Below are 19,465 nucleotides of genomic sequence, written 5' to 3'. Positions count from 1 at the left end.
AGCTTCTTCTGATAAGAGAACTATAAACTCTTTTTCTCTGGAAGATTTAGGTGGTTTGGGATTGTTCTCTTAAAGCGAGTATCTAATTTTTTATTTTATTTTATTTTTTTAATCCCACAGACATAGTTTCTATTTTAATTACAGAACTACATTTACCATACTATCAAAACGTCAATACAGCACTTCTAACCAATATAACATAATACATACAGTATTCAATCTAATATTTGCGAAAAGCCAATCGTAAAACATGCATTTTTCACACCTGCCACGGGCAGCGGCACCTTGCACGGACTCCACGCCCCATCCAAGCCGGCCTTGGACACCGCCAGGATGGGATTTTAGGTGACCGCAGAGATTAGGAAATGTGAAAAATGCGTATTTTATGATTGGCTCTTCGCAAATATTGAATACTGTATGTATTACGGAGGGTTATTTTGTAATACTGTATTAATGCTTTCGAAGTAGCGTGCTAAGTATAGTTTTAGGTTACGACATAATGTTAAAATAGGAACTCTGCGATGTTAGGTGTTTTGTACTAGCTCAAGGAAAGGGATAAGATAAACAAGAAACTCTTCGCACAGAGACAACAGCAACGAAACCTGAAGAGTTACAGCCTCTTCATCGGAAAACACAAACATTCTCCCGTCTTCTCTCCGTCTTTATGGAACCACCCGGATTAAGGGGAACAAGTAGACAAAAACCAGAAAAATTCTTAATTTGCAAGGAATTTATGCATCGTTTATGAGATATACGAATATGCAGCAGGCCATTGCTTTGAAGGGTTATTCCTTTGCTCGCAGGGCATGCTTTTGGCAGCTCAGCGCCCTAAAACACCCGGACGTCCGGAATTCTTTGCTTTCCATCGTCCCGTAGCGCCCTAATCCTCACTGCCCAAATTTTTATTACTCTAATTTCATCACTAAGTTTTTTAATAACTATTTTACTACTAATAAACTACAAAAAAAAAAAAAAGAAAAGAAGAAAAAAGCGACGGGTGTTTTCCCCAGGAAACGTCGGAAAGCAGGCCCGGTTTCGGAGCGGGCCGCGCCGCCCTCAGGCGCGGCTCGGCCGGCGCGGCTCCTCCCGCTCGGGCCGCTCCGCCCGCAGCGCCCGCTGGTTCCGGGGCGTGCCGGGCATGGCGCTGGCCGCCGACGAGCCCTTCAGCCCCTCGGTGCTGGGCACCAGGGAGCAGTGAGTGCCAGGGGGCACGGGGCAGTGCCGGGGAGCAGTGAGTGCCGGGGGGCACGGGGCGGGTGCCCCGGCGGGGGCGGGCGCGGGGCTCGGAGCCGCCCGCGCTGGGGAAGGTGGCCCTGCCCACGGCGCGGGGAGTGGAGGTGGAAGGTCTTTAAGGTCCCCCCTCAGCACAAACCGGTCTCTGGTTTATGTGCTGTTTATTTGCTTAGAGGATCTGTGATTCTGTGGAGTGGCAGTGCTACACAGAGGACAGAGCGTTCTCAGCCTTTCATAGGATCACGGAATGGTGTGGGCTGGAAGGGGCCTTAAATCCCCTCCAGTGCCACCCCTGCCATGGCAGGGACACCTTCCACTGTCCCAGGCTGCTCCCAGCCCCATCCAGCCTGGCCTGGGACACTGCCAGGGATCCGGGGCAGCCTCAGCTGCTCTGGGCACCCTGTGCCAGGGCCTGCCCGCCCTCCCAGGGAACAATTCCTTCCCAATATCCCATCCAAATCTACCCACTTTCAGCTTAAAGCCATTCCCTGTGTCCTGTCCCTCCATGCCTTGTCCCAAGTCCCTCTCCAGCTCTCCTGGAGACCCTTTAGGTCCTGGAAGGGGCTCTCAGGTCTCTCCGGAGCCTGTTCTCCAGGTGAATCCACCCACCGCTCTCCCAGCCTGGCTTCAGCCTTTGGAGCATCTCCAGGCATTCCCTGGACACTCTCCCACAAGTTCATGTTCTTCTTATGCTAAGGACCAGTGCCTCACCACCCTCACAGTCAATTTCTTCCAAATACCTAGCCTAAATCTTTCAATTTTTCTTCCCATCCCTTTTTAATCTAAATATTTCTCAGTGTTAATTATGATATCCTCTCCTTTCTTCCCCTCCCAACTCCAGCTGGGATGCTGCGTACGAAAGAGAACTGCAAACTTTTCAAGACATTGGAGATACCGGGGAAATCTGGTAAACAAAATAACTTCTGCAGAGTGTTTCTGTCATTTCTTTACCATAAAAGACATTGCAAAACCTCAGCCAGCAATTCAACGAGTTGCTGACAAAAATGATGGGGAGTTTTACCATTGAAACCAACAGTTCCTCTCTGGCCCAATTTCACAGTGAAGATTGCTCAGCTGCACTTGGACAAGTGTCATTACACAGAAATTGAGCTGGTAATTGAGCTGCATGTTACTGGCAAATGTGCTTTTTATCCCTGAGCTCAGGTTTAACTACACAAGTTGCCCTTGCTGCTTCCTTTTTTAATATATGGATGCTTTCACCTGCCAGAGTTGGTGTTTCAGTGAATTTTAAGGCTGCAGGATTAATTTTCATCTGACCAAAGCAAACATGAAATATGAGCCATGGCAGCTTTTACTTTAGCAACAGTAAAAAGGGCTTTGCAAAAGCTGGAGAGAGTGAGTGATGAAATAAACTTGCTGTACCTTTTGCACATTTTTTTTTCTGGTTTAGTTACCTGAGCCCTTGTGTTTTCCAGGTTTGGAGAAGAAAGCATGGTGCGCATAATCAGGTGGTTGGAAAAGCACAAGGTCCCCCTTGACAGCTCTGTGCTTGACATTGGGACTGGGAACGGTGTTTTACTGGTTGAATTGGTTGGTATTTTGCAGAGTTTGTGTATTTTTTATACAGAATCAGAGCAGTTTAAATACAGTTCTCACAAGAGGCAGTGGTAGTCATGGGGAGCTGTAACCTGTGTGAAACACCAAAAGTGTCAATACTTCAGGCTTCAAAATTTGAAGTATTTCTCTAAATCAGTCAGCCTGAGCATCCCTTGTTTTAACTTTACCTTCCTGTTTCCCCACATTTAAAACTGCATTTCTTCCCACTGTTGTTTAAACTCCCCCAGATAAGGAAATTAAGGTGATTAATTCACAAAGTGCCCTCATGTCCAAACCAGACTCTTTCTCTGCACTCAGTTCTGATAATAACACTCATTGTTGATAGAAAAAAATAGGTAAACCCAAGGGCCTTTATGTAATGGACTTAAAAAGTTGTTAATACTTCTTTTAAAGAAGTGTCCATTTGTGTCAGGGTGGGAAATCTGATCAGGTGTATTCTGAAGTGTTCTGATGTTTTTGTTGTGCACAAGATGTTCAGGAGTTTCAGTATTTTTTCCTGTTTTTGATTGAATTTTTTTTTTTGTGTAATACTGCGGGGGAGTTGGTAAGAAAGGGGCTGTCAAATTGGCACAGCTTCTGTTGTTTTGCATTCCCCTTTGGCTCCATTAGTTCCTGTAGGAACTGGAAGGACTGAAAGCCAAAGTCTGGTTTGAAGTGGAATTTTTTTTTAACGTGGACTTTGATTTTAGAAGACTTTAAAGCCTTTATGGAAACTGGCTGCTACACCACAGCACAGGAGAATTTATGTCACCAAAAGCAGAAATTGCTCATCTCACTAAGAGAAATTAGCCTGATAATGGTGATTATTGAGAGCAGTGATAGCTCTGTCATGGTTGAAGTACCCAACAGAAAAATCTTATTTGTAAGACTTCCATTTTATACTGACTCCAGTTGCAAATGGGAACTGATTTTTCATACTATAATGGGAAAATGACAGCCTGATAGCTTTTTAAAAACTATTAACTCCTGTGAGAGCACCCTCCTCCCTTACATTAAGCACCTCACAGTACTGTGGTTTCTTTCATAGGAAATTGTCAGTCCAGTTCCCTCTTGAAAAGTGGCTTCAGAAATTACCTTGTTTATTTTTGCTGAATAATTCAGGATCTCACTTGCTTACTCGATGTAAAAGGAATTTTTTGTGTGTTAGCTGCAAGGCTTGGAAATCAAGTTGGAATTCTTTTGGCAGCTACCATAGGACTGTTCTGCCACTGGAGTTGGACTCCATCATGGGATAGAAATGGCAATACTGGAAAAAACTCAGTCATAGAGGACATTAGTAGCAGCTCTCTGCAAGGGAGCTACTTGAGAGTACATAAATATCGCAGGAGTAGCACCCCTTCCTGTTTTTAGAAGTTTAGTTGGCTGTGGTCCTACCCCTGTGAACTTCAGGGATCTGGAAGCTTGGATTTGTGACATAATTCTTTTGCCTTCCAAAAGTTCCAGCTCTTCTGAGGAAACCTTGCTGCCACAGAAAGCTCTGGCCTTCCTCTTATTTTTATAAGCAATGTGAGAGCCACCAATATTGAAGATTGAACAATCTGAAGTGGAGAGTGTTCACCAAGGGGGGTGTCAGCCCTACACCCGGGGCAGGGCTGATAATGTTCCAAACTCCTTCTGCTCTTCAATCTGCTGCTTCAAGCAGCTGCAGCAGCGGCAGAGTGCTGTAAAATCACCTCCAGGGCAGCAGGCCAGCTGCAGGGTGCAGCGTGGTCACGTCTGGCACAAGCGAAGGATCCCTTCCTGTCACAGTCAGGCCCTACAGGTTCTGCAGCATTTAATGTTGTTTATCTCTAAACCTTCCTTCTCTGCCCCCGAGACTAGAGGAGTGAATGGGAACTCCCTGAAGTGACTCAAGCCTTTCCTTTGCAAACAGAGGAGCTGTTGTGGGAACTACTCCTCCACCCCCAAACCTTCAGCACAGGCATCTGAGGAAGCCTGCTTTGCTCCGGGGAGGAACGTGGGCAGGAGCCTGAGCAATAAATGTTCTCCATCCCATGCAAACAACAGTGTCTTTGTGTTCAGCTGCAGTTAGCCCTCAGTTCAGAACAGCTGGTTAGCACCGAGCTCAGGCCTGAGGGGCTGCTGCAAGGAGGAAGGACAGTTGTGGAAACTCCTCATCGTTTTCCTGGCAGTTGGGGTGTCAGCCTCTGGAGCAAGCAGACAGGCAGCTGGCCGCTTAACAGCACTCCATGTGTTTTTCCAAACCCCAGCCTCCTCCCTGTCTCTGCTGTGACAGCCTGCAGCTGGCCAGAGCATCAGAGCTCTTCCATCAGGTTTGGATCTTGCCAGTCACATGGGATACCCTGAGCTTATACCTTCTATCCCAAGCTGGTCCCTTCAGCCTCTACCTCAGAGCAAGGATGTGTGTCCCTGCTCCCCTCCCACGTGCCCAGCTCCAGCTGATGCCAGCAGCCCGCCTGCTTTGCCACAGGGCTGCTGGGATCTCACTGAGTTCCCTAAACTGAGTTACCCTTATCTCCAACAAACTTAGATTAACAAACTCTCTGTGTGCTATTATATGTGGTGCATAACCTGCCTGAAAATTGCTGATACAGACACCTGGCAGCATGCAAATAGTTGTATTCAAATAGACATTAGCATGAATAATTAGAAAAATGTATGATTTTGCAGTGGATTTCTGTCCTAGTGCAATGTATTACATCTTTTGTCTCCTAAAATTTGGGTTATAAACTAAATAATTGCTCAATCTCCAATGGTATGTGTCAGAGAGGTTTTTTCCCTTATTTTGAAGCATCTGTCACATGTCATCACTGAAAATTCCTGGTTTCTAAGTTACTTTTGGTGCAGATAAGAGAGCCTGTTCCCCTCCAGGGTGTTACTTTTCCCAGTTGTGCTCAGTTTTCCGCTTGACATAAACCAGCTTTCAGTCACCAGTCCTTTTGGTGAGGTTTTTTGGGCTGAATAAAGTTATTTCAGCTCATTCAGCTATTGAGCTCTTGTAATGATAACAGATATAAAAATGAGTAAAAGGTGAGTTGTGTTTTTTCCCTGTTTTTAAGACGGGAGATGAGATGGATTATAGGTAGGGAATGTACTGGCTGGATAAAAACAATTGCTAGCACACTGATTAAGATTCTCTGCTTCTGTCTAGGCAAAGTCTGGCTACATGAATCTCACAGGGATTGATTATTCACCTTCTGCAATACAGCTTTCAGAAAAAGTAAGAGAGAAAGAAGGGATGTCTAACATTAAATTAAAGGTAAGTCTTGAGAGAAAGGTAATTGAGGAAATAGAAAGCAATTGAGCCCAAGATTAAATGAGCTAATTGATATTCAGATGTACTCAGTGTACTAAATGAATGGTGTCTTTTGAGATTCATTTGTGAGAGAACTCTACCCAAATAAATCTATTTACGGGAAGATTTTTGGTTTTTATTTGGTTTGTGACAGTCATTAAGGCTAGCAAGAATTTCCCTGCTTGGAACAGGGTAGTGGTTTACCAAGTGGGAAGTTCCGTATTTTAGCTGCTACATTCTGAATTTCAGACTTGAGGTAGAGGAAGAAATCCTTAAGTGATAGAATGCCTACCATTAGCTGAACAGCAGGAAGGTTGAGAGGCCTTGTTGGAGCAGGGGTAGGAGCAGATGACCTCCAAAGGCCCCTTCCAGCCTCAGCCACGCTGGGATTCCGTGTCTGCCTGTCCTTCTGAGCTCTCTGCTGTGCTGTTCTACCCTCCTGTGAGATGTCTCTGCTGCTATGAGTCAGCTGTAAAATCTCTTTGTGGCAGGCTCTGTCTCTTCTCCTGCATTTGTGCAGTGCCTGGCACATGGCAGGGATCAAAGTACAAATAATATTTTAAAGAATGAGCTTCAAGTGTGTTAGTTTGAGCTTTAGATTACAGCAGATAGGTCATCACATAATGTGTAGAGAAGAAAGAAGCTGCCATGGCACTGTGAGTTACCCCTCCCTGAGCACACCCATTGTCAGGATTGAAGCTTTGTATCCTAAAGTCTTGCTTTGCATTAAAGATTCAGGAGTAGAAGATTGTTCTCACAGCTGCAGACTTCTGGTTTAGGTAGAAGACTTCCTGGCTCCCTCAGCTGAGCTGTCAGGCTTTGACATTTGCATTGACAAGGGGACTTTTGATGCCATAAGCCTCGACCCCAGTGACGCGGCGGGGAAGCGGAAGCTGTACGTGGGATCCCTGGGCAGGGTGCTGAAACCAGAGGGCTTCTTCCTCATCACCTCTTGCAACTGGACCAAGGAGGAGCTGCTCAACGAGTTCAGAGAAGGTAGGCAGCTGAACAGAGCCCTCTGCCAACGTGGGGTTGCTGAAGGAAGGGATGAGGGAATTTTAATGTGTGTGTCAGCATATTGACTTTCCCAGATCAGGATTAGAGGAGGTGAAGCGATTAGTAAATGCTCCAGCCTGTCTTCCCTCTGTTTTCCTCGGGAATTACTACTCCTGTGTTTGCCAGTGCCAAGGGAGGAAGGGTTTCCTGACACTTTGGAGGTTGGGAATTCCAGTCTAATTACCCTGGGAAAGTGTGTGTGGCTGGCTGCTACTTTTTGGGTCCTTGATTACTGGACCCAGTTCACCCTTTGATTGCTCCGATTTTGGGGTAACATTGTTACCCATGTTTAGGGGAACTGGCAAGTCTGTGACCTTTTCTGTCACTTTTGATCCATCTAGGAGGTTTTTTTACATGCCAGTCAGCTCCTGAATCTCATCCCTGAGGCTTGAAACTCAGTGTGGATCTGTACCAACCATCCCTTCTGGGGAACCAAAATTACTGGCAAGTTCTCATCTTTTCTGCCATTAATTTGTGCAAGTCAGCCAGCTAGGATTTTTATTATCCATGGAAGAGTTTCAGCTGTATAAAGCAGTGGTGCAGTGTAACAATACAGTCCTATAAACTCACAGATTAACTGACTTGCAAGTTTTCCAGACGAATAAAGAATGGTTTGCAAAGGGTTATCCAAGAGGCGAATAAAACAACTTCCTTCTAATAAAAGCATTTCAATTTCTGTCTGGCAGGATTTGAAATTCTGGAGGAGCTGCCAACACCCAAGTTTTGCTTTGGAGGAAGAATTGGAAACAGTGTAACAGCATTGGTTTTCCAAAGGAAAAAAGGGAGGCCATCCATCTTGGACAAATTAGATTAGATGAGAAAAGTCTGAACTTTAAACCTGACAGAAAACCTCAGACACGTGTGTAAATAAATGCTTTTTGAGTGCACAGTCAAATACTATGTATGGAGCTCTAAGGGACTATAAAACATTGCCTTAGAAACATTTCAGCTTTGCATAATTTGCCCATAAATTGTGTCCTTGCTACAACCTCACTTGTTTCAGGGAAGCTGCAAGTTTGTAAGAGAGAGGAAAATCAGATGTGCTAAATACAGAGACCAATATAACTGAATGGTATTTGTGTTTGAAACATAAAGATTATCTGATATTTAATTTCTGTGCTGATAAGCAGTGACCTATAGCAGTAAAGGGATCCTACAAAGCAAAAATCTCATTTCTCTGTTGTGCAGTGGAATAGGGAACAAGCTTTTGCAGTGTAAGTGCTGGATCTTTAATGAACACGAGGGTAGCTGTTAGGGAGGGAAATGAATACAAAATCCACAGCACTTTCAAAAAAAGGACCAGTTGGTACTTTAAATTCAGATTTTCCGACGTTTTCAGACTTAGCATAATTGTGTCTCCTCTGAAGTAGCTCAGCTCTTTTCCCACAGAGGGAGTGTTTTTAAGTCTCCCTTTCCTGAGTGTGTTCATGCCTGGTCAGTTCCTTTCCCAGATCTCATGAATACATAAAGGTGTGATGTTGCAGCCTCTGGTGTGTGACATATGCCTCCTTCATTATTAACCTGCTGTGTGGGAATGTCTTTGGAGCCACAATGACAAGGAGTTTTCCAGTGAATTTCTCAGGATGGATTTTAACTGCATAAATCCAAAAGAATTCAAAGCATAACTATCCATTCCACCATGCTCTTTTTTTTTTTATATGGATTTTTTTAAACTTCTGTGTGCAATCCTTTTGCTCAATTTCATTGCCTTCATTTCTTCTGTTTTGTAATCTCAGAATATTGCTGTTGCCTGAAAGGCAGGAAAATGAGATTTCTTCATGCCTCAACAAACACATTTGCAGGTGACAATAAACTTGTTCTTTCAAACATCAAGGAGGCCCTCTTAGGCAATCAGGTTTTGTTTCACAGGCAAGGTCATGTTTGCTTATCAGGGAATTGCTTCTCCTACTTTCCATGCTTCTCCTCGTTCCCAGGGCTCAGGAGATCTTTAAGGGTCAATAAATACTTCTAGTCCTTTCCCAGGATAGGAATCAAGGCATTATTTTGCACAGTGGTGAGTCCTCCCTCTGAGATCCATCTGTTGATGTTTCCAAGGTAGGAATCTTACTGCTGCATCTTTTTTTGCAGAATGAAATATATTCATTTGGGAGAATGATTTCTCAGCAGTGCTGAAAAAATTCAGTCCCACAATGATTCTTTGCATATTTGGTCAGGCTTGGGTTCTAACCTGAGTGCCAAAAGCAAGGGCTTGTTACCATTTGGTAACTGTTGTAGTCCTGTGCTCTGCCCCTGCCCAGCAGCCAGCTGGAATGCTAGGAAATGTAACTGGGAATCCAAACAGAGGAGTTTTTTAGCATAGTAGTACAAAGGATTCAAAGTACACTACTGATAACAGCCTCAGTAAAAAGCCTGTGACATTTTTGGCATCAGGTAGAGTTAATACAAGGAAATTTTAATTTTCAAGGACTCTGGCAGGATGTGTTTTGGGCATCTGTTTTATTCCCATCTGTAATTTTTGCTAATGAAGGCATGATGTGTATTTAATCATGGGATGAAAATAAAATCAGGACTGTCATGGATTTTCTTTTAATCAATTAGTTGGAATTTAACTATAGATTCCCACTCCACGAGATATGGAAGGGCCAGGGCAAGGATTGTTTTCTCCTCTTCACAGAATTCATTATTATTAGTTTTTGTTCTCTGGGTAGTATTTTTATATAACTTGTAAAGCTAAAAAATAAGCTTCTTAAAATTGCCTGAAAATAAGGATTTCTGCATCTGATCTGTAGTTTGCATATTCCTTCAGTCCCAAGCACTTCCAGGTGTCACTGGAGAGCAGAAAAATGCTTGTAAACCATGTTTTAGGAGCTTTCTTTTAAGGCAACAGTAACCAAAGGCTTACTATTTAAAATCTGCTCTGTTGGAAACCTGGCATTTTCTGGATAATGGAGTCTAGGAAGCTGCTCAAATACTGACTTAGGCAGTGGGGTATTTTTGGCTACGAGGATTTGGAAATGACTTGTCCAAGGCTGTCCTTGATTTGGGGCAGTTCATGTTGGTGTGATCTCTAAATGTTGATTCATTTCAATGAAAAAACTTGGGAAAATAGGCAGAGGAATAAGCAGTGATTTTGGAGGAGCAAGTCTTTGCTGGAAGTTGGAGGAATGCTCCATGACGGTTCCTGAGGCTGGAATCTTCATGACTACCCACTTGTGTGACTCTTGGTTCCAGCTGCAACCCCAGACTAAACGCAGGAGAATAAATGCAGCATTTGAAACACGTTTCACTCCTATTGTTTTGCTATCTGAAAACTCTGTCTATGATTTCACTGTCAAATATGAGGTTTGTGGGTAATAAAATGAGCATCTTCCATGCATCCCAGAGGTGGCTGAGCCCACAGGCTGTTCCTGCAGGACTGAGTTTGGGCTGGATGATGCTGCAAACCTTCCTGGAATGGTTTTGCATAGAACGTGGGCAGAACAGAAAGGGTTTGTGTTCCCTGGTTCATTGACAGCATGCTGAAGGGTGAAATTCTCTCAGGACTGACCTTTTATTCCTGGAAGACTGAGGATGGGTTTTAGTGCCTGAGCCCAAACAAAGCACTTGCACCAACATCTGTGCTTGGTACAGCTCACACCTGGCTTCTGATGCCTCCTATTGCCAAGAAAACTGTGTTTAGGGATTCTCTTTTGAGACATTTACTGGGAGAGGCCATTGAATTCATTGCAGGGTTTGTGCTACTGAAAGAGCTCGGAGCATTTTACACTGGAACTTTATGGGGCTTATCACAGAACTGAACTGTCAGGATGAAATATCTGAGCAAGGTGAACAAGTGATATTAATGAAGTAATTATTGATTTGAGATGTCTGTTCTAGGAGAGTTTCTACCCATGGGACTCTGCTAGAGTGTGAGGTAAATGGGTTCTCAAGACAGAGAGCCTTTGTCCCTTCAGCATCACAGTACTTTCTTGAAATAAGTATTCCCATAATCATTTTAATAGAGATTAAAAAGTGAGAAATACCAGACATGAAAATCATGGCACAGCTGAATGGACACAGAAAATTCAGAGGGAAGGATAATGTTTCCTCACTCCTTGACTTCCCTTTTGGTGACCAGCTTGTTATCTGCAAGAGAGGCATGTTCGTTTGATGGCCCTTAAGGAGCAGGAATAGTTAAAGAATCCCAGAATGATTTGGGTTGGAATGGACTTTAAAAACCATCTCATTCCAATCCCCTACCATGGGCAGGGACACCTTCCACTAAACCAAGTTACTCCAAACCCTAGCCTGGCCTGCAGTGCTGTGCATAGGCTGTTTTTCTAAAGGTTGATTTTTTTTTTTTTTTGAAGACTTAGGAGATATGAAATGAATATTCTGTTCTTGAAACTCAGTATAATTTTGTGATGTAACATGAAGAATTTCTGGGAGCTACAACTGTTTTTTAAGAGCTGTTAGGTTACATCAGAAATACCAATAGAATTATGGCAGCTGCTTTTCCAGAAAGGGCCAGCAGTGATGCAGCATGTGATTACAGGCTCTCTGTACCATCAGGAGAATATTCCTGCAAATCATCATTGAGAGCATCGCTGCAAAGCATTACTGAGGCTGAAATAGGTGTTTGCATTATGGGCTCACCTTCTTGAGTTCAAACCCACTGTTGCAACACCATTTCTGAAATCTGGGAAGAGCCAGCTGCCTTGATTGTATCATAGGATTTGAGGTGTTTAACACCTGTAACAAAGGAGATTCAGGGTTGTGGGGTTTTGTTTTTTTGTTTGTTTGTTTACTTTGTACTTTTTCAACTAATGTTAAAAAGGAGCTTTCAGATATTTGGGTTTTTAAACCTGCAGTTGCTGTTTACAGCAGAGCTCACTATACCCTGGGTGAGGAAGTGCATGTCCCACCACACAGATCTCTGGTGTGATTCTCTGCAGAGCAAACAATGTTCTCTCGTACAATTTGTATCAGAATTATTTCAGTTCTGCACTGGCTGTGAAATCTGTGAGCCCAAAGAGTCAAATGAATGGGCAAATGAGGGGATGAACTGAAATCCCTCACTTAGAACTACTGGGTTTGTACCCAGGTGTGCAGGGTGGGGCCAGGTGTGCAGGGCACAGCAAACAGATACCTGCAAAGCTACACAGCTGAGCTGACACAGCCTCTTTGGAGTTATTTTTATGTAAGGATGAGTTCTTGAATAGCTTTTCTGGTGCATTAGGCACAGCATGCTTCCCTTCATCGCTGACAGTGGCTTCCATGTATTTCTGCATTCCAGGAATGCACTGGCAGCACTGTAGCCATTGTGAGGAAAATCTGCCTGTGCATATACTGTGCTATGCCTGTTCTTCTGTGAGCCAGGGTGCCTGGTATAAGACTGCCAAATTGTGTGTTATTTCATACCAGACAAAATCTTTAAGCGTGGTATTTAGCAACATACAGCAAAATTTTCAGTGTTTTGGCACTAGGATAGCTTCCCTGATCTTAGCATGCTGAGAGGTGGAGAACATGGCTTGCTGCAACAATAACTGCTTTATTTTATAGGCCCTCCAAGCATTTTAACGTATGGAATCATCTCCTGTAAAATATGTGGAGAGCACAAAGGAAATAATTGGGCCAGGGCTTTCCAAAGCCGTATGGAGATCTGCCTTTGAATTCCTGCTGCTTGCTGCCTTTTCTGGGATGAGAGGAGGGGGAGGCTGCCCTGCACAGCGTTACCTGCTCGGGCTGAATGGGTGGTGCACGGCTCTATCCCATGCTTTGGCTGTAAGTAGGTTGAGCATGACCTAACCCTTGTGGCAGCAGCTAAATTGAGGAGCAATTAATGGCTACCAAGGGCTTTCAGTGAAAGGGGATGAGGTGTTATAGCCTCCAGACAAAGGAGGAAAAGGAACACTGGAGTGTTTTGTTTAACGCAAATAAGGGAAAAGCCAACCTTGGGCTTAATTTCCATTTGTTAGGTAACAGTATAGCTTGAAATGAGCCCATTTCTCTGTTACTGGAAATTAAGCTGAGTGCTGTCAGACAAACCAGCTGCTGCCAGGTAACACATAAATTCTGGGTAATCACAAGTGCATGAGCCCGGGCTGGAGAACCAGAGCTAATAGAGCCCAGTGAGGGAACAGACACAAACCTCAGCACAGTCACTGCAGCAGCCAGGTATGCATGGACAGTGTCATGTGTCAAGTAGAGGTGAGGAGAGTGTGCTTATATCAAGAAATTTTAGCTGTTGATATGGCTGAGAACTGAAATTCAAGCAGAAGGATCTTTCACCCCAATTTTCAGTAGTAATTAGCCTTGCTGGCTCCTGCCCTACCCCAGGACTCCTCAGCTCCATGGGTGCTGCACTGCTGCTTATCCAAGGTAGGGTGATGCTTTGGGGCATGTCTGCAGCTGCCTTGGGCTTTGTGGATGATGGACAAATAAATCTGGGCTTATTTTAAATCAGTTCAGACCCAAATGTGGCTGAGAAAGTGATGAGCACATTCAGGTTCCCATATGTATTTCATGGCCTATTTATTTTATCCATCAATGTTTCCATTGCTCCCAGTCTGGGGCACCCAGATCAGATGTCACACCCTCTGCCAAGGCAGGGAGGGAGGCAGCAAACACAAAGCTGCTACGTGTGTGCAGCAAATGGCCTGTGACATAAAACAGGGATTTTTAAGTTTGATGGAAATCCCATTGTATGCCAAATGTAGTCAGAACTACACTCCTCATCTCACCCCTTTGCACAGCAATTCTTCACCTGTTTAGGGCATCTGTGATTCAGGTACTTCCTGACACCGAGCACATGGATCATATTACAGAGATATGCTCATTTCCCTGGCCGTGAAATATTTGTTAACAATACTTCTGCTTGCTGTTACAGGGATTTTGTGAATTTGAGGATTTCCCCTGAAACTGGAGGGTGGCTCTGAAGCTGGTCTCCATTTTGTGTTCCTGGAGACCTTTGTACAGCCAACATGTCCCTGTTAGTACGTGGTACCCAGCACAGCTGGGTGACTGGGACATCATCCTGTGGCTGGGACACTGACTCTGGCCCTGGGCAAGCCCCTTACCTGTGTTCTTTGCCTGGCAGAAGCAGAAGGACGGACCCATAAATAACTGGGATGGCTTAGGTGCTCGAAGGACAGCGCAGAGTCCTTGCGAAAGGGACAAAGTTCTGAAGTTATTGGTAACCTTGGTGCATATGACATGAATAACAACAAACTGGAGCAGGCAGCGAAGTGTTGGAAAGGCTACCTGGAAAGAAGGCTGTAACTGCAGCCAGATCCTGTGTATTGGAAGTGAAGGAAATGCTGTCTATCCACAGGGCTTAGCACTGCTACACTGACATGTCTTAATGGCTTGGACCCCAGAATCACTTCAGAAAGACCGTGGGGATCATTAGATTTTTTTCCTACCCACGGTTTCCATCCCCATCAGGAAGGCTCCCAGTCAGTGGGCAGCAAAGGCACTGACATCTGAGACAAAACCACAAATTAAATCAGCTCACAAGTGAACTGAATGAATTTTCTGTCCATGAAGACTAAACTCTCTTGGCCAGTTCTTTAAAGTTTGAAAGCTGTTTCTTTTCTTTTTCCCCCTTCTGAGAAAGGGAAAAAGCACTGTCCGGAACAAGGGCCTATGGGCAGCCAGTTACTTGAACAACATTACTGAAAATACTGTCTGTGGAAAACAGGTTTGTGCTTCAGCAACAGGCTTTCACACGTGCTGGGAATTCTCCACAGCCAGCTCATCTGTTGGGAAGCACAGAGGATGAGAGGCAGAAAATACTGGGTTTGGAGTGAGCTGCAGAAGCAGACAGAAAACAACTTTCTGCTTGAGTCTTGGAGCCCAAGGCTGCCACGGGAATGGATTCAATTACACTCTGAGCTTTATTGCTGAAATATTCCACTGGGAAACCATAAAAAAACATTTTCAGACTTGATTCCCGAAGTTCTGGAAAAGGAGTTAGCAAGTGTTTTATTGCTACCAGTCTCAACACGTGATAAGAAAAGCAAATACTGAGTGAGATGGAGGAACATGATGCAAAAGCTCCTTCACATCATCAAACCCTTCTCCCTGTTCATCACCCACTCAGACTGGCCACTCCTGCTTAATTTTATGTGTACTGAGCACGGAGCCACTTTTGTTGAGATCAGCCCTCATTGTGTTGGTGGGAGCTGCTCCCTTGTTAAGTCTCTGCCCACTATTTCTGCTTGCTTCCCTATTCTTCACTGCATTAAATACTAACTGACAAGTCTTCCTCGACAGTACTTTGTTGTCCTGGGCAGTGCAGCAGCAGGGCAGGACACCCGGGGCACTGCTGAGTTCACAGCTACAGCCTCTCTTGCCATTCATGCCCTTACTTGTCCCTTACTTGTCCCTACATGCCGTCCCCAGCACCGTGCCCGGCCATCCAGCCGAGTGGATGAAATTCAGCCCCAGATTCATTCCTGATGGCATCTGTGTTGTCTGCTCGCATGTGTTTAAGATTAATGTTTGGGCTCTGTTTTGTAATGAGTCCTAAATCTTCCTTTTAGCTGTCATGTAGTTTCCTTGTTCGCTCGTTACGCTCGCTCTCGGAAGGAGCCCGCATGCTGTGCGTGGCGCAGCCTGGGTGGATGGAAAATGTCACTGAGAGCTCAGTGCTGCTAAAGGCCATTCCCAGGTGAAGCCAAGCAGATGTACCTCTCACTACTGCAGAGGACCCACGGCTCCTTCCTAAACAGGCTTCAAGGGACCTGAAGAGGGACTTGGGACAAGGGGCTGGACTGACAGGACAACGGAGAGCAGCTTCAAACTGACAGAAAGTGGGGTTGCATGGGATATTGGGAAATAATTGTTCCCTGTGAGTGGGGAGGGCCTGGCACAGGGTGCTCAGAGAAGCTGTGGCACATGGTGCCCCTGGATCTCTGGAAGTGTCCAAGGCCAGGTTGGATGGGGCTTGGAGCAGCCTTGGATAGTGGAAGGTGTCCCTGCCCATGGCAGGGATGTGGAACTACATGGTCTTTAAAGGTCCTTTCCAACCCAAACCAGTCAATAAAACCAGAAAAATTAAGGAGCAGGATTTTATTCACTGGTGGGTGCAGGGGCACATGGTGTCTATCTGTGATGTGCCAAAACTTCAGCGCTACTTCTTGCGGGGACCCTGCCATGAGCTGCTGGTGAGTCCAGTTCTCCTGCTCCTCCCCGGGCCGGCCGTGCCACCAGGAGTCACTCTCGGCCTCCGAACGGGCGGCGGAGCCCCACGCGAGCCGCACCCGCAGCATCCCGGGCTGCGGGGCCGTGTGCGGGCGCTGGTGCCGCGGCAGCGCTGCCCGCTCCAGCCCGCGGCTCCCCGCCGGGCAGCGCCTCACCGCCGCCCGAATCCCCCTTTTTTATTATTTTTGGACTTTTCCCCCCTCACACACGCTCTTTCTGGCGATGTTTAACCCCGGGGATGCCCATTCGGGGCGGCAGCCGAGGGTCTCCCCCGCCTCCCCTCGCAGCGAGCGCTCCGGTGCGCGGGTCCCCGGGGCGGGCGCTCCGCAGGTGCGGGCCGGGCTCTGCCGGCGCTGGCTCCGCTCAGGAAGTGACAAGCACATTTCCTCCTCCTCCTCCTCCTCCTCCTCCTCCTCCTCCTCCTCCTCCTCCTTCTCCTCCTCCTCCTCCTCCTCCTCGCTCCCTCCCTCCGCCCGCCCCGCCCGCAGCACGGCGGCGGCGGCGGCAGCGGAGCGCGGTCGGAGCGGCGCCCACAGCCGGCCCGGCCGGGCCGCTCCGCCGCCACCGCGCGAAGCGCTCGGTAAGCGATGCTCGGAGCGCAGCGGGGCCGTGCAGCCCCGGGGGGTGCCGGGGGGGAGCGGACAAAGGGCGGCGGTGCGCCCTGCCCGGGGACGGGGCGGCTCGGAAGGGATGGGGTAGGAGGGTGGTACCCCCCGCCGCCACCGCATCCCCGCGGAGCGGGCTGGGGATGTCCGCCTTTGTGCCGACGGGTCTCACCCCGCCCCGGGCTGAGCGGGGGGCACGGCGGAGGAGCCGCCCGGGCGGCCGGAGGGAGCGTGGAGCGGTGGGATGTGTGTCCCGAGCGGCGGGGGGGTGCGGGATGCTGAGCCCGACGTGCGGGGATGGGCGGCTCTCCGGAGTTTGGCGAGCGGGCAGCGAGCGGTCCTCACCCGCTCCGAGTCCTCTGCCTTTGCCACTGGAATGATTTCCTGCGAAAGGATCAACACGTGCTTTCCTTTCTCCGGGCCGAGAGTGCAGCTCCAGGGGGCTGAGCCTCGGGTGCCGCCGGGCTCGGTGCAGCACTCCCCGGGTGCGGGGTCTCACGGGGGCTGCAGCCCCGGGGAGCCGTGGCTGAGCATCCCCGCAGAGATGCTCTCCAGCTCACCCAGGGCCAGCGCACACTTCCCACCGTGCCGTGCCTCGGATTTCACTCCTGGCGCGTGTGAGGTAGCTCAGGGCAGCAGGACAGGGGGACAGGCCGGTCCCCGGGGGGGCTGCAGCCCCCGACGCTGCTGCGAAGGAGCACGGCAGCGCCTTGCTGCGTGAAGTGCCCTGGCAGGGGGGTTGTCCTAGAAAGCCTGTAAGTCTCGTTTCTCCATTCGGTGACGTCAGGTTGATCAGGTTCTAAGGTACGTGAAGGTTTCATGCTCAGCTGTACGCAGAGATTTCACGGGTAAGGGGCTTTTCCTCAATAATTTTGATTTGCTTGACACACAGAGTTTGCAGCAGCGCGGTGCCTGTCACTGAGTTGTGCCGCTGCCTCTCGGTGCCGTGCGGTCTCCACAGACGCTGGTGTACCTTGGCAGCTCATCCCCTCCTTAGGAAATCCTCTGGAGTGAAAAGTGAGCGTAATTTGTTATGAAATAGGCTGATAGACAAAACTTCAGTTGGCGATTGAAACCAGATGTGCATATTTTCCTTTTGAATCCTCAAGCAATACTAAAAGTCTGTTTTGACAGATTAAAAACTACTTGCAAATTGCAGAGGTAGCAGTGTTTTGCGATAATCCAGTAAAAACACGGAGGGCTGCGAGCATCTCTGCCCAGTGTTGGGTATTTCCAAGCACAGGAGATGCTGCTGCCATCACAAAGCACAGATTCCCTTGGCCTGCCTCTGTCGTGGGCAGAAATATTTACCAGGGCTTGGCTGAGGGCTGGAAAAAGAAATAAGAAACCCCAAAACAGTGTAGATAATGTTTCTAGAGAAAATATTTGGGGTGGGTCATGAAGCAGATTAATTAGAGTGATAGGAAAAAACCTGAATTTCAGAGCGGTTTGCTCTGTCAGTACGTCTCTCTCGTGGCTCGGTGGAGGTTTGAAGTTATTTATTCTGATTTATTTCTTCATTTTTGAGAGTCCTGTGGAGCCCGAAGGATGCTTGTGGCGGTGGGTGTGTCACATCCAGCTCTGGCACAACCCTGCTCAGGGGGGCAGGATTAGGGCTGGAGGCACTTTACTTAGGAGAAGCACTCAGCCTCCTTGCTTCCAAAAGAGGAGGAAAAAGCCCAGCCAAAACAACCTGCCGTGGAATTGCTTCCTTCTCTCCACTTCAGAGGAGGGAAGGACACCCTGCCAAGCACAGCCACGTGGAGCACGGCCACGCGTGCTGGGTTTGCTGCTGAATCCCTGGCTCCTGACTTTCTCGCCTCCAGCTTCAGCCCAGAGGAGGGAGGGAAACTTCTGCGACTTCCAGCTCTGCACAGGGCCGAGGTGTCCAGGAACCACAGTGGTTATAGAAAGCAGATGGCCTTTTGCTGTAAATGCAAAACTTTGCATAGAAAATCTGTGCAAATCAGTTCAGTGGATAATTGATTTGTGCGAGTGGGATCCAGTTTTTTGTCTATGGAGATCAAGCAGACCGTGGGACAGAGCCAGCACCAATGTAGGTTAATTTTCAGCTATGGATACCTGCATAAATAAATACATGTGAATAAATATGTACACATGCAAATAGGCAAACATATACCAATAAAAATCTCCAAATCTGCATTGGTTAATTATATGCAATATTTTTTTTTTCTAGTAGTAGCAAACACTTGCTTCACTTTCAGCAAAAGTATAGGCAGAACAAGATAAACAACTTTTTGCCAAAACACCTGTATTTGTGTGCAGAACTGACACCGTGGGCTGTGTCCTGATGGGTGGGGAAGGGAATGAGCTTTATCCCACTTGTCTATTTATTACTGCTGGTTGATTTCTGATTTCTGAAATGACAGATGTGTGGTTTGAGACTCTTCTTCCTTTTTTCTTTCTTTCTTTTAATGTTGCATAGAATTTTTCTTTTATTTGTCAGGATGGAGGTGGTTTGCACTTGCCTTGTGAAATCTCAGATGGAAAAGAGGACACCCCAAGTTGAAAGGGTGATTTTGGTTTTGTTCCCTTCCCCCTCCCGTGTCACGTGGTTTGTCAAATGATG

General features: G+C 46.9%; 3 protein-coding genes across 5 annotated transcripts in view; all 3 read left to right on the top strand.

Annotated features, from left to right (window-relative positions):
- OAT (ornithine aminotransferase) overlaps positions 1–19,465 on the top strand; it is a 345,851-nt gene that overhangs the window by 179,490 nt on the left and 146,896 nt on the right. The window lies entirely within an intron of this gene.
- EEF1AKMT2 (EEF1A lysine methyltransferase 2) lies at positions 1,101–8,193 on the top strand. 2 transcript variants are annotated; one of them, XM_068198296.1, is made up of 6 exons: positions 1,101–1,194; positions 2,075–2,140; positions 2,670–2,784; positions 5,924–6,031; positions 6,847–7,063; positions 7,810–8,193. In XM_068198296.1, exons 1-6 carry the CDS (start codon positions 1,139–1,141, stop codon positions 7,935–7,937), a joined length of 690 nt encoding a protein of 229 aa, XP_068054397.1. In that variant the 5' UTR covers positions 1,101–1,138; the 3' UTR covers positions 7,938–8,193. The 2 variants fall into 2 exon arrangements, with proteins under 2 accessions (XP_068054397.1, XP_068054398.1); XM_068198297.1 differs by lacking the exons at positions 1,101–1,194; positions 2,075–2,140 and adding an exon at positions 2,205–2,346.
- The window catches only part of FAM53B (family with sequence similarity 53 member B), a 45,644-nt gene continuing 42,874 nt past the window's right edge, over positions 16,696–19,465 (top strand). The window contains exon 1 of one of the 2 annotated variants that reach the window (XM_068198292.1): positions 16,696–16,850. The gene's annotated coding sequence lies outside the window, so the exon portion shown is untranslated. The remainder of the gene's footprint in view (positions 16,851–19,465) is intronic. The other variant, XM_068198293.1, reaches the window with a different exon arrangement.

This window comes from Anomalospiza imberbis, chromosome 8, assembly GCF_031753505.1.
Source record: "Anomalospiza imberbis isolate Cuckoo-Finch-1a 21T00152 chromosome 8, ASM3175350v1, whole genome shotgun sequence".
Taxonomy (NCBI): Eukaryota; Metazoa; Chordata; class Aves; order Passeriformes; family Viduidae; genus Anomalospiza; species Anomalospiza imberbis.
Note: the sequence above shows the minus strand (reverse complement) of the source record. Positions and strands in the feature narration are given on the sequence as shown.

Bases quoted from the DNA above. Each gene is read 5' to 3' on its own strand.
- EEF1AKMT2 (XM_068198296.1), top strand. From the start codon at position 1,139: ATGGCGCTGGCCGCCGACGAGCCCTTCAGCCCCTCGGTGCTGGGCACC. The intron at 1,195-2,074 runs GTGAGTGCCAGG...TCCCAACTCCAG, and splicing joins GTGCTGGGCACCAGGGAGCA to CTGGGATGCTGCGTACGAAA. The intron at 2,785-5,923 runs GTTGGTATTTTG...GCTTCTGTCTAG, and splicing joins GTGTTTTACTGGTTGAATTG to GCAAAGTCTGGCTACATGAA.